The sequence below is a fragment of the Cherax quadricarinatus genome, chromosome 41, assembly GCF_038502225.1.
Source record: "Cherax quadricarinatus isolate ZL_2023a chromosome 41, ASM3850222v1, whole genome shotgun sequence".
NCBI lineage: Eukaryota > Metazoa > Arthropoda > Malacostraca > Decapoda > Parastacidae > Cherax > Cherax quadricarinatus.
The window spans coordinates 25,451,740-25,467,852 of NC_091332.1; the positions used below are offsets into that span (position 1 = coordinate 25,451,740).

Sequence of the window (16,113 nt, forward strand, 5' to 3'; positions counted from 1 at the left end):
TTTACCAATTTTAACTATCCAATAAAGTGGTCAGAAATTGGCAATTTGGCCAATTTTATGCAAATTAAAAAAGATGCCAATTTCAAAATAGGGTCCAGAATAAACAATGCAGAAATTCTTGGCACTAAAATAACATATCCTCTGTTCATTAGTCACGTCTCCAGGCCTCTCTTATATTACTCTTGCTTTCTATTTTGATTTATTATTCACACACAAAAAAAGATTTACTGTATTGCAGAGTACTGCATTATTGTAAAAATGGTATAAATAATATCAGTGCACTAGTGAAAGAATATTAGACTCCCCAGTTGACATGTATTGGACGTGTGGTGTGATTTGTTTACTCTTGAACATTGGTAAAAATCAAACATTTCCGCTACTCTGAGCTCAATTTCAACGTCATTTTCGTAGTGAAACTAATCAAAATCACCACTATTTCTGTAATATGTTTTCCATTCTATCAAATGAGACCATGAAAACGAGAATGCAACCATAAATACTATACGAAAATACACCTCAAAGTTGGCATTTTAATCCAAAAATACTGTCGGAGTTTTTTTTTCTCATTATGCACTGCGTGCTGCAGGATTTTTTTTTTATATAGCACACACTGACCACACAGACCCATTCTCTCACATGTGGGCCTACCAGCTTTCTCCTGCTTGATTTGAAACCACTAGAATTATTGAGTATATATACGTCCGAAACACTGGCTCGTAAGACGTATATATACGGCCGAAACAGTCAAAGGGTTAAGGGTTAACATCACTTTTACCTTTATTGAAGACTCTTGTTGGTGAATGGAAGATGGCGAGGAGGGGAGAGGGAGGAGTAGAGGTTATTGTTTGGAAGGGGAATCCTCCTCCATGAGGACTTCAGGTATCAAGGCCTTATCCAGGGTTACTTCCTTTCTTTGTCTTTTAATGGCACTAGGACCAGCTTGAGAGTCACTGGACCCCTGGCACCCAAAAAATCTGTCCAGAGAGGTCTGTTTCTGGTGTGTCTTGAAGATTTGCCTAAAATGGGACAAGGCATTGTCATTGAACGTGTTGCAGACACTGCTTGCAACAGCTTTGTTAGGATGATATTTCTCCAAAAAACTTTGCAACCCATTCCACTGTGCACACGTCCTTAATCACTGAAGAAGGCACATTCTCCACTCTCTTTTCCTCCTCCTCTGAAGCAATTTCCTCATCTGCGGCCTATTGCTGTTCCAGTTGAAGGTCTTGCAGCTCTTCAGTGGTTAGCTCTTCCCTGTGGTCGTCCACCAACTCTTCCACTAAAACACTATCTCCCACTAACTGTTTTTTGTTCATCCACATCAACAACTTCTCAACCTCTTTGATTGTTTGCGATCTCTGTTTCGTTAGCACATTTACCCTTTTCCCAATATTAGCTTCCTTGATTTCTTTTTTCTTTGCTAGGATGGAACTGATCACTGATGCGGACTTCCCATACATCCTGGTGATATTGGCCACGTGTACTCTACTTTCGTACTTTGCTATGAGTTCTTTCTTGAATTGTATCATGTTTCTCGCCTTCTTTATCAAAGGGCTGGCACTCGCAACTTTCTTTGGCCCCATGGTGGCTTATTTAGCAGTCGCACTTAATAAACAAGCACAAAAAACAATGGATTCCAGTGTACCCTCGGTTTTCGTGTTTAATCCGTTCCAGAGAGATCAGCAAAAACAGAAGTCAGAAAAAACTGAAACTGTTTTCCCCATAAGAAATAATGTAAATCCAATTAATCCATTCCAGACACCCAGAAGTATTAACAGAATTTTTTTTTTACCTTAAAGATAGATTTACATGCACAAAAGAATGAACATTGAACATGACACTTACCTTTATTGAAGGCTGTTGTTGGTGGATGGAATACAGGGAGGAGGGGAGAGGGAAGAGAGGTTATTCTTTGGAAGGGGAATCCTCCTCCATAAGGACTCTAGGTACCAAGTCCTTATCAGGGGTCACTTCCCTTCTTTCTTTTTTAATGCCACAAATCTTTCCATCCTACTCCACATTGCACAAATCTCCATTACTACCACCCTCTACCACCATCACAACCACTACCACCCTCTACCACCATCACTACCACCCTCTACCACCATCACTACCACCCTTTACCACCATCACTACCACCCTCTACCACCATCACAATCACTACCACCCTCACAACCATTACCACCCTCTACCACCATCACAACCGCTACCACCCTCTACCACCACCACTTTCGTATTTTTCTACAAACTTTTTTTTGAATTCTATCGTGTTTCTCACATTCTTTACCAAAGGGCTGGCACTAGAAGCTTTCTTTCAGCCCATGGTGGCTTATTTAGCAGTCACACACAATAAACAAGTGCCAAAAACAATGGATTATTATGAAATGTTTCATATGACCTCACAGGATATGTTCACTCACTGAGAAACAACACGACACTACCTGAGAATGCGTGTGGGAGGCGGCTTTGTGTGTGCTCTGGGCACTGGACAGGTTCTGTACCATCAACGAAAACAGAACCAATATTTTGACGAAAAAAGTCGGCAAAAACGGAAATCGATGATAATGGAAATTGACGAAAAGGGAGGGTCCACTGTATTATGAAATGTTATCCGAATGCACAGGGTAATGTTCACTCAACGAGAAACAACGCCAAACTGAGTCAGAACACATGCGATGCTTTGTGGGGCACGGGCAGGCGGACACGTTTGGTACGGACCATTGTCAACTCTACGAAAGCCAAGCAGATGTACGAAAACTGGGACAAAATTTAGATGAAAAAAGTCATCGAAAACCATGGAATACGAAAACCGAGGTTCCACTGTATAATAATTCATGATTTGGCGTGATAACAGAGTGGTTGGAGCTATTATGGAGTCTGAGAGCCAATCAGGAACCATCTGGGAACATTTGTTTACATCAGCAGGAATTTCTGAGTCTCATGATGTGGGGGAAATATGCTTTATTATTATGCTGATATCAACATTATGGCTTATTTGCCTATCACAATTGATCTAATATGACACAGTAAACAACATAAATAACATAATTACATATAATATTTGGCATAATACCGAGCAGTCTGAGGGAGATATGAAGTTACCGTTAGAGGATATGGGATAAAAGTACCATCCTCCTAAACCTGTCTTGGGGGCTTATATTAGAGAAAACATAGTGTAGTACAGGGCTAACTGTGATATACACTCAGAATACACCATAAATCTTTAACAAAAAAGCTATTTTCTTGATTTTTTTTTTTCAGTGTGTGCTTGTTTTCGTTGATTATCTCGTAAGTAAGTTATTCAGTTATATCTTAACATAGCAGCATTAATAATGATAGGAATGCAATGAATTTCACAGACAACATAAAAGAATGATTATTTTACAAATTGGCAAAGTTATTTTTGAAATATCATAATTTGTTTTTGATTTGTGTGTATGTTTATTCAGGTATACACAAATACAATTGCATAGATTATCTTACATAGCAGCATATGTATAGAAAACTTAGGATAACCCAAAAAAATCAGAGTGACTTATTTCCAGTACCTGGCTTGGACTTTTTTTTCTCAGTTGTTTGTTGGGTTATTTTATTGAAACTTGGGCAATATATGATGGAAAGATTCTTCTTAACATACACCAGAAGAAATTGGACAATAAATAACAGACACTCTTCAGGTCACTTGTTCTATCTAGGCTGGAATATTGCTGCACACTAACAGCACCTTTCAAGGCAGGTGAAATTGCTGACCTAGAAAATGTACAGAGAACCTTCACGGCACGCATAACGGAGATAAAACACCTCAATTACTGGGAGCGCTTGAGGTTCCTAAAACTGTATTCCCTGGAACACAGGCAGGAGAGATGCATGATTATATACACCTGGAAAATCCTAGAGGGACTAGTACCGAACTTGCACACGAAAATCACTCACTACGAAAGCAAGAGACTTGGCAGACGATGCAACATCCCCCCAATGAAAAGCAGGGGTGTCACTAGCACGTTAAGAGACCATACAATAAGTGTCAGGGGCCCGAGACTGTTCAACTGCCTCCCAGCATACATAAGGGGGATTACCAACAGACCCCTGGCAGTCTTCAAGCTGGCACTGGACAAGCACCTAAAGTCGGTTCCTGACCAGCCGGGCTGTGGCTTGTACGTTGGTTTGCGTGCAGCCAGCAGCAACGGCCTGGTCACAGACTGGGCCGCGGGGGCGTTGACCCCCGGAACTCTCTCCAGGTAAACTCCAGGTTCACTTCTCAGCCATTAGCTGCCCCTTAGTGGTATATTTTTGTATGTTTTTTATGGTTGTATTCTCATTTTTTGGTCTTATTTGACAGAATGGAAGATATGTACAGTGGACCCTTGTCTAACGATATTAATCCGTTCCAGAGAGCTCATTGTTAGACGAAATAATCATTAGCTGAATTAATTTTCCCCATAAGAAATAATGGAAATCAAATTAATCCATCCTGACAGCCCAAAGTATGAAAAAAAAAAATTACCACGTGAAATAGACATTTTCCTACACAAAAAAAAGAAGACATGCACAATTACTACTGCACTAAATAAAGAATACATGACTCTTACCTTTATTGAAGATCTGGTGATGATTGATGGGATGGGAGGAGGGGAGATGATGGATGTTATTAATTTTTGGAAGGGGAATCCACTTCCATGAGGACTTGAGGTAGCAAGTCCTTTTCCGGGGTTACTTCCCTTCTTCTTTTAATGCTACTAGGACCAGCTTGAGAGTCACTGGACCTCTGTCACACAACAAATCTGTCCATAGAGCTCTGTGCCTCATGTTCCTTTAAGATTTGCCTAAAATGGGCCACAGCATTGTCACCATGGCTTGCAATAGCTGTGTTAGGGTGATTTTCATCCATAAAGGTTTGCAGTTCAACCCACTTTGCACACATTTCCTTAATCTTTGAAGTAGGCAACTTCTTCAATTTTTCTCTCCCCTCCTCTGAAGCAGTTTCTTCAGGTCTGGCCTCTTGCTGTTGCAGATGCTCTTGCAGCTCATCATTGGTTAGTTCTTCATCGTCCTCCTCCACCAACTCTTCCACATCCTCCCCACTAACCTCCAACCCCAAGGACTTCCCCAATGCCACAATAGATTCCACAACTGGCATAGGCTTCTCAGGGTTAGCCCCAAACCCTTCAAAATCACTCTCTTCTACACATTCTGGCCACAATTTCCTCCAAGCAGAGTTCAAGGTCCTCTTAGTCACTCCCTCCCAAGCCTTACCTATAAGGTTTACACAACTGAGGATACAAAAGTGATCTTTCCAAAACTCTCTTAGGGTCAGTTGAGTGTCTGAGGTCACTTCAAAGCACTTTTGAAACATAGCTTTTGTGTAGAGTTTTTTGAAGTTTGAAATGGCCTGCTGGTCCATGGGCTGCAGGAGAGGAGTGGTATTAGGAGGCAAAAACTTGACCTTGATGAAGCTCATGTCCCCAGAAATTCGCTCTGCCAAGTCTGAAGGATGACCAAGAGCCTTGTCTAATACCAGGAGGCAAACACATGGTGAAACCAGTCATAGAAAAAGTCCCTAGCAACCAATGCTTTACTGTTTGTCCTCCACATTACACACAAATTAGCCTTGAGGGCACTGTTTTTGCTGAAAACACTGGGAGTTTCAGAGTGATACACCAATAAAGGCTTCACTTTGCAATCACCACTAGCATTACCACACAACAAAAGAGTAAGCCTGTCTTTCATAGGCTTATGTCCTGGGAGTGCCTTTTCCTCCTGAGCAATGTAGGTCCTCTTTGGCATTTTCTTCCAAAACAGGCCTGTTTCATCACAATTAAACACTTGTTCAGGTTTCAATCCTTCAGCCTCTATGTAGTTCTTCAATTCCTGCACATAGTTTTCAGTCGCTTTTTGGTCCGAACTGGCAGCCTCACCATGCCTTATCACACTATGTATGCTGCTACGATTCTTAACCCTTTCAGGGTCTGTCCCGTAGATCTATGGCTTTACGTTCAGGGTCCAAACTGTAGATCTATGGCAAAATTTTAGCGGCGTCAAATTTAGCGCGAGAAGGCTGGTAGGCGTACATTTGAGAGAATGGGTCTGGGTGGTCAGTGTGCACACTATAGAAAAAATCTGGACGCCCGCATGGCATTGTGGGAACGCCGGAAAATAGCTTCGTTCATCATGCCTGGCGGCAAGGAAGCTCTCACTCCCCACTCACTCTCTGGGTGAATTCTGACTCTCCTCTTCACAACTTACAGTTCTAAGACTGATGGAAGTGGAGCTGAAGAGGAATTCTGTGGTTTTGAACCATATGGTACCATTGTGCCATATGGTACCATATGGTACAATGGTGCCATGTCATACAATGGTATATGGTACAATGGTATCATATGGTACAATGGTACCATATGGTACAATGTACCATATAGTACATCGTACCATATGGGACCCTAATGGAAATAAGTCTGTCTGACTTTTTTGGGTTATCCTAGGTTCTTCAAACATATGCTGCTAAGTATGATATTCTATGTAACTTTATTTGTGTATACCTAAATAAACTTACTTATGATGCCACATGCACTTGAGTAAGTTTATTCAGGTGTACAGAAATACAATTACAGTGGACCCTCGCCTAACATTGGCATCACATAACGTTAAATCCGCCTAGCGATACATTTTAATGCAAAAATTTTGCCTCGCCTAGCACTAAAAAACTCGCTCAACGCGATTCGTCCGAGACGCGTCCATGTGCGGCCTGAGCCAGCTTCACTTGTTCTGCCGGTGGCATTGTTTACAAGCCAGGGTGGCTGGTTGCATGCATACATTCGATACATTTTGTATTATTCCATTGTTTATAGTGCTTGTAACTGCTAAATAAGCCACCATGGGCCCAAAGAAAGCTTCTAGTGCCAACCCTGTGGTAAAAAGGGTGATAAATACTATCATACCACAGTCAGTTGCTGCTGCATCATGGTCAGCTGTTGCTGGACCAGTCAGCTGTTGCTGGATCAGTCAGCTGTTGCTGGATCAGTCAGCTGCTGCTGCACCATGGTCAGCTGTTGCTGGACCAGTTAGCTGTTGCTGGACCAGTCAGCTGTTACTGGATCCATCAGCTGCTGCATCAGTCAGCTGCTGCTGCACCACAGTCAGCTGTTGCTGGACCAGTCAGCTGTTGCTGGATTAGTCAGCTGCTGCTGCACCACAGTCAGCTGTTGCTGCACCACCATCAGCTGTACTACTCAAAGATGTGGAGAGAGTGTTGTTGGTGTGGCTTAACGTGAAACAATTACTGAGAAACGATTAACCCCAGAGGGTTAGCCACCCAGGATAATCCAAGAAAGTCAGTGCATCATCGAGGACTGTCTAACTTATTTCCATTGGGGTCCTTAATCTTGTCCCCCAGTATGCGACCCACAACAGTCAACTAATGCCCAGGTGAACAGGAAAAAATGCCTGGAACTAGTGCTCATATTGGTGAATTTAAGGCCAGCAAAGGTTGGTTTGAGAGATTTAAGAATTTTAGTGGCATACACAGTGCAATAAGGCATGGCGAAGCTGAAAAATTCATCCCCCAACAAATGTTCAATTGTGACGAAACAGGCCTGTTCTGGAAGAAAATGCCAAACAGGACCTACATTACTCAGGAGGAAAAGGCACTCCCAGGACACAAGCCTATGAAAGACAGGCTAACTCTCATGTTTTGTTGTAATGCTAGTGGGGATTGCAAAGTGAAGTCTTTACTGGTGTATCACTCTGAAAATCCCAATGTTCAAGAAAAACAGTGTCTCATCACTCATCAATACTCTTCAATAAAGGTAAGTGTCATTTTAACATTTATTTAAATTTATTTAAATTTATTGTGCATGTCTTATTGTTTTCTTTGTAGGGAAATGTATATTTCATGATTTTTTTTTTTTTTTAATACTTTTGGCTGTCTGGAACGGATTAATTGGATTTTCATTATTTCTTATGGGGAAAATTAACTCGGCTAACGATAATTTCGGCTAACAATGAGCTCTCAGGAACGGATTAATATTGTTAGGCGAAGGTCCACTGTATATAGATTATCATACATAGCAGCATACGTATAAAATCCTAGGATAACCTAAAAAAGTCAGAGTGACTTATTTCCATAGGGATCCCTGTATCTGTACCATATGGTGTTCTGTACTGTATGGTACCCTGTGCCATATGGTACCCTGTGCCATATGGTACCCTGTGCCATATGGTACCCTGTGCCATATGGTACCCTGTGCCATATGGTACCCTGTACCATATGTTATCCTGTACTGCATGGTACCCTATACCATATAGTACAATGTACCATATGGTACCCTGTAACATATGATACCGTGTACCATATGGTCAATAGGTGTTGGTGGCATGAGACACCAGCCAAGACTGAGTGAGTGGTGACGCAAGCTAGCTACTGACTCCGCAGTTTCCGAGACAAAGCGCTCTGTCATCCACCTCAAGGAACATGTCGAGTTCCTGTACATTTGTAAATATATAATAGAACATTACTAATATACAACATTTTTGCATATTTTTGTTGTAAACAAAATAATCATGAAAATATTAGTGTGTTTATTGTGTTGAATACAACAGTACCATATGGTACAATGAACCATATGGTATCATTGTACTGTATGGTACAATGTACCATATGGTACCATTGCACCATATGGTACCATATGGGTACCATTGCACCATATGGTACCATAAGGTGCCATTGTACCATATGGTACCATTGTATCATGTGCCATTATACCATATGGTACCATTGTACCATATGTACAATTGTACTATATGGTACCATTGCACCCTATGGCACCATTGTTCCATATGGTACTATATGGTACCGTTGTATTCAACACAATAACCGCACTAACATTTTCATCATTTTGTTTACAATAAACTTGTAAACAAGTTTTGTAAGCAATATAATGTGTAACAAATTAGTGCAGTTATTGTGTTGAAAACAATGAGTGTACACTTATACAATATACATTATATTGGTCTCACAGGCCACAAATGTTATTAGAAAAAGAAAAAAATTAGAAAAGAAAAAAATATAAAAAACCTAAAATAAAAAAATGCGATTTTGCAGAAGTCACTGATGTTGCCGCCACCTGGTCATTTTGGGTCAACTTCCCGCTGCTGTACTGATCAGTACCCTGATCAAAATTTTTGTTTTGTTTTATTACCTTCACAAAAATATTATCTTTAATTCTGTAAGAAAAAATAATTTTTTTTTTTTGTTTTTTTTTTTTTTTAAAAATTTCTTGGACATGGGAGCACCCCTTCAGATTTTGGCTTGGACCCTGAAAGGGTTAAATCTCTCAAATCAGCATTTGTTGGCCTTAAATTCACTCACATCACCACTAGTTGCAGGCAATTTCTTTACCAAATCGTCATGCAACTTCCTAGCCTTTTCACATATGATTGCTTGAGAGATGCTATCTCCTGCTATCTGTTTTTCGTTTATCCACACCAATAACAGTCTCTCAACATCTTTGAGTACTTGCGATCTCTGTTTCGAAAACATACTTGCACCTTTTGCAACAACAGCTTCCTTGATTGCCTTTTTGTTGGCCAAGATAGTAGCGATGGTTAATTGGGGTTTGGTATACAACCTGGCCAGCTCCGAGACATGCACTCCACTTTCGTACTTTGCAATTATCTCTTTTTTCAATTCCATACTAATTCTTACCCTTTTCACCACAGGGTTGGCACTAGAAGCTTTCTTGGGGCCCATGGTGACTTATTTTGCAGTTACAAGCACTAAAAACACTGGGATAGTATAAAATGTTCCGAATGTATGCGTGGATACAACCGCACTGGCTGGCTTGTAAACACTGGCACACAGGGGGCAGCTGAGGCATGCTCAGTCCACATGTGGATGCGTACCGGACGAATCACGTTGGGCGAGTTTTTCATCATTGGCCGTGCCAAAATTTTTACACTCAAATGCTTCGTTAGGCAGATTTAACCTTAGACAATGCTTTTGTTAGCCGAGGGTCTACTGTATTACAGAAATAGATATGATTTTGATTGGTTTCACGACGAAAAGTACCTTGAAATTGAGCTCAAGGTATCAGAAATGTTAAATTTTTTGCCGATGTTCAAGAGTAAACAATATGTGTCCAACTGGCCAGTCTAATATGCAGTCACGAATGGGTTGACATTATTTTTATAATTATTAAAATACTGCAGTAGTCTGCATAACAGTAAATCTTCTATTTTTTGTGTGAATAAAAATTCAAAATGGAAAGCAAGAGTAATATAAAAGGGGCCTGGAGATGTGACTGATGAACAGAAAAAATGTTATTTTAGTGCCAGGAATGTCTGCATTGTTTATATAAATCTGGATACTATTTTGAAATTGGCATCTTTTGAAATTTGTGTGAAATTGGCCAAATTACCAGTTTCTGACCACTTTATTGGATAGTTGAAACAGGTGAATGGGTTAGTTTCTTGTACTCACTCGACAGAATAGAAGGAATATTAGCGAAATAGTTATGAGTTTGGTACACTGGAACAATAGAATGGGCCAAAAATTGGGTGAAATTGCCAATGCATAAATATCGCCGTTGGGTTAAATGTATTCTAACCTAACCACTCTGTAATCTGGCACAGTCACTAATCCGGCACTCTAGAGGTCCCGATGATGCCAGATTAGTGATGGTTAACCTGTACTAATAATAATAATTGAAAATAAAAGAATTATTTTGCTATACAAAGAAGTTATAATAATTATACATTACAATTGATTGGGTTTAGATATTGATCTTAGTATAATACAGATATAATTTTATTTAATTATAGTCTCAGAAAAAAGCCACTAATTATGCAGTGCATTTCAAGCAGACTCATCATACATACTGCTTAAATGTAAACCTAGTATATTATTAATGTCATTGTGTATCAGTGTGACTTTGTAAATGGTCCAAGTCGGACCGAAACGTCGTCGTAAGCTTCTCTCTTTTATGTGCAGGTTATTTGTGTATCGTTCCAGTCACGGTATTGTGCCTTTTTTTGTTATTGAGTAATTTATTACAGTCAAGTACAGTAATAATAATAATACAGTGACAGGACTACCAGTTTTCATTTTGTCCTAAAAATTGCAGTACCAGGTTAATCATAATGACTTACATTAATGTTATAATAAGCATATCATTTTAGTTGCAAGTGTGTTTTATGAATTAGTGTTTCAGATCTATAATTTTTTGTTTCAGTCTAGTGGCAAAAGCCCGTAGCAATGTTTTCCTTGTGGTCGTGATGGTCATAGAATATGGCTAAGTTACGTATAGATGCTGAGAATAAAATAAAAAATATGTAAATGTTTTAATTTTCAAATGTACGGATGAGATGGACAGCAGGATGTGAGAAAAAGGTTACAAACAAAAATTTTTTTTATTTCTATTTACAGTATAAAAATGTAGTTTACATGTATTAAAATATTGTTAAGTACAAAAGAAAGTCACTAGTATGCATGTTCGTTTTACTGTAATTATCGGTGCGCTGAGACAGGAATGGAGAAGTGAGTCTGGCAGGTGTTATGCTGACAGTTAGATAAGATAAAATTTTGTTCAGATTTTTAACCTCGGAGGGGTAGCCACCCAGGATAACCCAAGAAAGCCAATGTGTCATTGAGAACTGTTTGTCTTATTTCTATTGGGGTTCTTAAATCTTGTCCCCCAGGATGCAGCTTACAGCAGTCAACTAACACCCAGGTACCTACTTACTTGCTAGGTGAATGGGAACAGTAGGTGTAAAGAAGTATGTCCAGTGTTTTCACCCTTGCTGGGGATTGAACCACAGACAGTGTGTGTGAAGTAAGAGCATTTTAGTAGGCAGATGCAAAAGATGGAGAGTGTTGGAGAAGACAAAGTTGGAATACTTGGTGTAAAGTAGTGGTTCTCAGCCTTCCTATCCAAGTCTGCTACATTTGATGGCCAAGTGTGTGATGAGGGCTGCATGGTTTTGTTGACACTGCAGTGTGGAACCTACATAAAGGTGAATTCATAATTTCATGTAAGGGCTACATCCCTTTCCTAGGAGGGCCACATGCAACCCACTGGCCACAGGTTGGGAACCCATGGACTGTAAAGGATAATGGGAACATATAGGAGAGGTTTTCTAAAAAAAAAAAAAAAGAGGCATGGTAACATGTTTTCAAAACAAAATAATGAACATAAAAAGTTTGATGATGTGATGAGAAGCTGCTGCTGCTTGAGTGGCAGCTAGAGTAAGAGTTAGTGATAAGTGGAATTCAAGAAGAGGAATCAGCATTCATTTCAATTCATTTTTTATGCATAAAAACTTTTCTGGCTAGGTTAGGAGGAATTAATGAGAAAGATATGGAGAAGTGTGTCAGAGAATGCAGCAGAAGTTTATGGTTTAAAGCAGTGCATGAGGCCAGAGAACTGATTGATGAAATCATGATGTAAAATTGTTGATAAAGGATAGAAAGTTGAAATGTGTGTTTTCCATCGCAAAAATGAAGATAAGGTAAACATATTGTGTACAAAAAAAAGTTAATCAAGTAGAATCAGAGTGCAGAAAAGCAAATTTATGGATGGGTGAGGCATTGTAAGTAAATTTTGTTGAGAATAAAAGTTTTTTTTTTTGTCAAGGCAACAAGATCAGAAATGTAAAGGTGATAAGTGAAGTTGTATTAAAATTAAAAATATAAATAGTAGTATTGGTGGATGAGATGATTAAGATAGTTATTGTAGGCGAGGATGAACAACTAGGATGATTGATGCAGTGGTTCTATAATACAAGCTTGTGTGGTGTATATATAGATAGAAAGGGGAAAAGAGTCAATGGGGAATAATATGCAGTGTGTATCAAGATTGTGATTAAAGAACTGCAAAGAAAAACATACGGTTGCAGGAGAATGGAGTGAATTTTGAGCAGGATCACTGCTGTATAGACATTATGGATTTAGTGCTTCCTCATGAATATAATAAAACTATGAATTAGTTGATTGCATAGGAGCATAAGTGAACAATATTTGGATAAAGATATGGAGTTTTGTTTGTTCCATTTATGAATTTGGAAAAGGATTACAGTTGTATAATTTGGGAAAAATCATAGTTTATTGAAATCTGTCTTATAATGTATTCCAGAGTGGAGACAACAGTGGGGGCATGGCATCATCATCATCTCGTGGAGGAGGACTTGGAAACAATGAAGCTCTTGGTGCGACTATACCCAGCCAAGCACGCCTTCCTCCCATGCCTTCCTCACTTTTGCCACCCTCGGAGCCACTCAAAGGCCTTCCATCAGATACAAATAGATTACCTTCTGCTGTGCTGAACAACTCTATGAATAATATTTTCACTCATCCTCCACATCATCAGGCAAGCTATATGTATTTTTTAAAAATTGAAAATATGTTAAGATACTCCTTTACAGTTCAAATTTATCCCATTAGTCTGATCTTGATTTCATTTGTCTTTAGAAGAAACTATATCTGAGTGAAATTCTTGCAAATTCTTCTTAACCCTTTGAGGGTTTTGGTCGTACTAGTACGTCTTACGCGTAGGGGTTTTTGTCGTACTAGTACGCATAAATTATAGCGGCCTCAAATCTCACAGGAAAAGGCTGATAAGCCTAGATGTGAGAGAATGGGTCTGTGTGGTGGGTGTGTGCAGTAGGAAAAAAATCTGGCACCCAGTGGTGCATTGTGGGAATGCCATCATAGTACACAATTTCCACCATGCCTCGCGGTAAGAAGTTCCTCACTCCTCGGCGAATTGGGACACTTTTGTTCCCCAGTGACAGTTCTAATACAGATGGAAGTGACAGTGAAGATGAGTTTCAAGGTTCTGGTGAGGTTTTGACCGAAACTAATGACCATAATATGGGTAATAGTGAGGAAAACCCAGACAACCCACAGCCTTCCACCTCTGGTGCTGGGCCATCTTGTTCACGTTCAGTTGTACCAGAATCAAAGAGGAAACTCCTATTTTCCAAAATCCCAGACTCAGATGTGAGCATTGGTGATGATAGTGATAGTGATTATGAACTACAAGCTCTTCAAACTTGTTCCAAGAATGGAGGATGAGGAGGAGGCAGAGGAGGAGGAGGCAGAGGAGGAGGAGGCAAGAGGAGGAGGAGGCAAGAGGAGGAGGAGGCAAGAGGAGGAGGAGGAGGCAAGAGGAGGAGGAGGCAGAGGAGGAGGAGGAGGAGGAAGAAGAAGAGGAGGAGGAAGAAGAGGAGGAGGAGGAAGAAGAGGAGGAGGAGGAAGAAGAGGAGGAGGAGGAAGAAGAGGAGGAGGAGGAAGAAGAAGAGGAGGAGGAGGAAGAAGAAGAATACGTAATGATAACAATAATACATAATAATAATAATACATAATAATAATAATAGGTAATAATAAATGTTCACCCATGACAGTAACAAGATAAGGGGAGATAACATCTGATAAGTGCTGACGTTTGATGAGGGTAGAGCTGATGCCAAAAGATGAGATAAACATCTCCCTCCCTTTGTTTTTGCTGGTATACTAACATTTCTGTCTGTCTATTTGCCTGTCTGTCAAGCTCCCTGTCTATCCGTCTAGCTCTCTGTCTCAGAGAGCCACAAGACTGTGTCATCACTTTTACTCACATCTTCAAGCAGAGTATAGCACTTTGTCTGGGTTTCTTGGGTTATCCTAGGTAATTTATACTATGTATACTTGTATTTATGTGTACCTGTGAGACAGAGATAAAAAGACAGATAGAATGAGGGAGAAAGATAATTAGATAGAATGGAGGAAGGGAAGCAGCATCCGACCCCATTGTTTTGACAGGCAGGAGGGGGGAGTGAGTAATGAGACAATATGTCACTTTGACAGCTGCCGACTCCTGGTAATTTACACTATGGAAGAGGAGAAGGAGGAAGAGGAGGAGGAGGAAGAGGAAGAGTAGGAGGAAGAGGAATAAGAGGAAGAGGAATAGTAGGAGGAAGATTAGGGGGAAGAGGAGGAAGAGGAAGAAGAGGAGGAGGAGGAGGAGGAGGAGGAAGAGTAGGAGGAAGAGGAAGAGTAGGAGGAAGAGGAAGAAGAGGAGGAGGAAGAGGAGGAGGAGGAAGAGGAAGAGTATGAGGAAGAGTAGGGGGAAGAGGAGGAAGAGTAGGGGGAAGAGGAAGAAGAGGAGGAGGAGGGTGGAACACTAGTACACTGGTACTGGTACACTAACATTTCTGTCTATTTGTCTGTCTGTCAAGCTCCCTGTCTATCTGTCTATCCGTCTAGCTCTCTGTCTCAGAGAGCCACAAGACTGTGTCATCACTTTTACTCACATCTTCAAGCAGAGTATAGCACTTTGTCTGGGTTTCTTGGGTTATCCTAGGTAATTTATACTATGTGTACTTGTATTTATGTGTACCTGTGAGACAGAGGTAGACAGACAGATAGAAAGAGAGAGACAGATTGAAAGAGATAGAATGAGGGAGAAAGATAAAACACCATTGTGTATGACACAATGTTTCAGAGTTCCACAAGCTGCAGAACTAATAGGAATATGTTCAGTGACTGTATATTGGTATATATATTATAGAACAATAATAATAAACAATGTTTTGTATTGTTTGTTTTTGTAAACAAGTTTTGTAAACAATATATTGATAATTATGTTTGTGTGCTTATTGTGTTGTATACAACGAGTGTATATATGTACATTGCACCTTACTTTGGTCTCATAGGCCACATAAGTTATGTGAAAAAATAAAATAGTGAAAAAAACAACAAACCTTCAAATACAAGTAAATTAAAGTTTACCGGGTGAGCGGCAGTCGCCGCTGTTGCCATACGCGGCTCATTTTCTGCAAACTTCATGCATCCATATCTCCGTAAGTATTGATGGTAATTTTTTTTTGTTTATCCTATAATGTTTAGAAAAAAAAACTCTATTTTTTCATAAGAAAAAATAATTTTTTTTTTTTGAAATTTGGCCGACCCTGAGAACGAGTTTCGGAGAGGGCCTGTCGACCCTCAAAGGGTTAAATAATACATACTCCTACCATTTAATACTTTTGCTTACCAAACTCACCAGAATCTGATATAGCATCTGATTCCTTGTTAGACCAGTCGAAGTGAGAATTGGTATTACAACACTGTAAAGAATGAAAGAT

The 16,113-nt window shown here is 39.9% G+C and overlaps 1 protein-coding gene across 2 annotated transcripts in view; it reads left to right on the top strand.

Annotated features, from left to right (window-relative positions):
* Window positions 1-16,113, top strand: part of LOC128695931 (streptococcal hemagglutinin) — a 127,794-nt gene that overhangs the window by 69,502 nt on the left and 42,179 nt on the right. For both annotated transcript variants that reach the window (XM_070093101.1, XM_070093102.1), the window contains exon 5: window positions 13,125-13,358. In XM_070093101.1, the coding sequence (XP_069949202.1) occupies window positions 13,125-13,358 (234 nt within the window). The remainder of the gene's footprint in view (window positions 1-13,124; window positions 13,359-16,113) is intronic.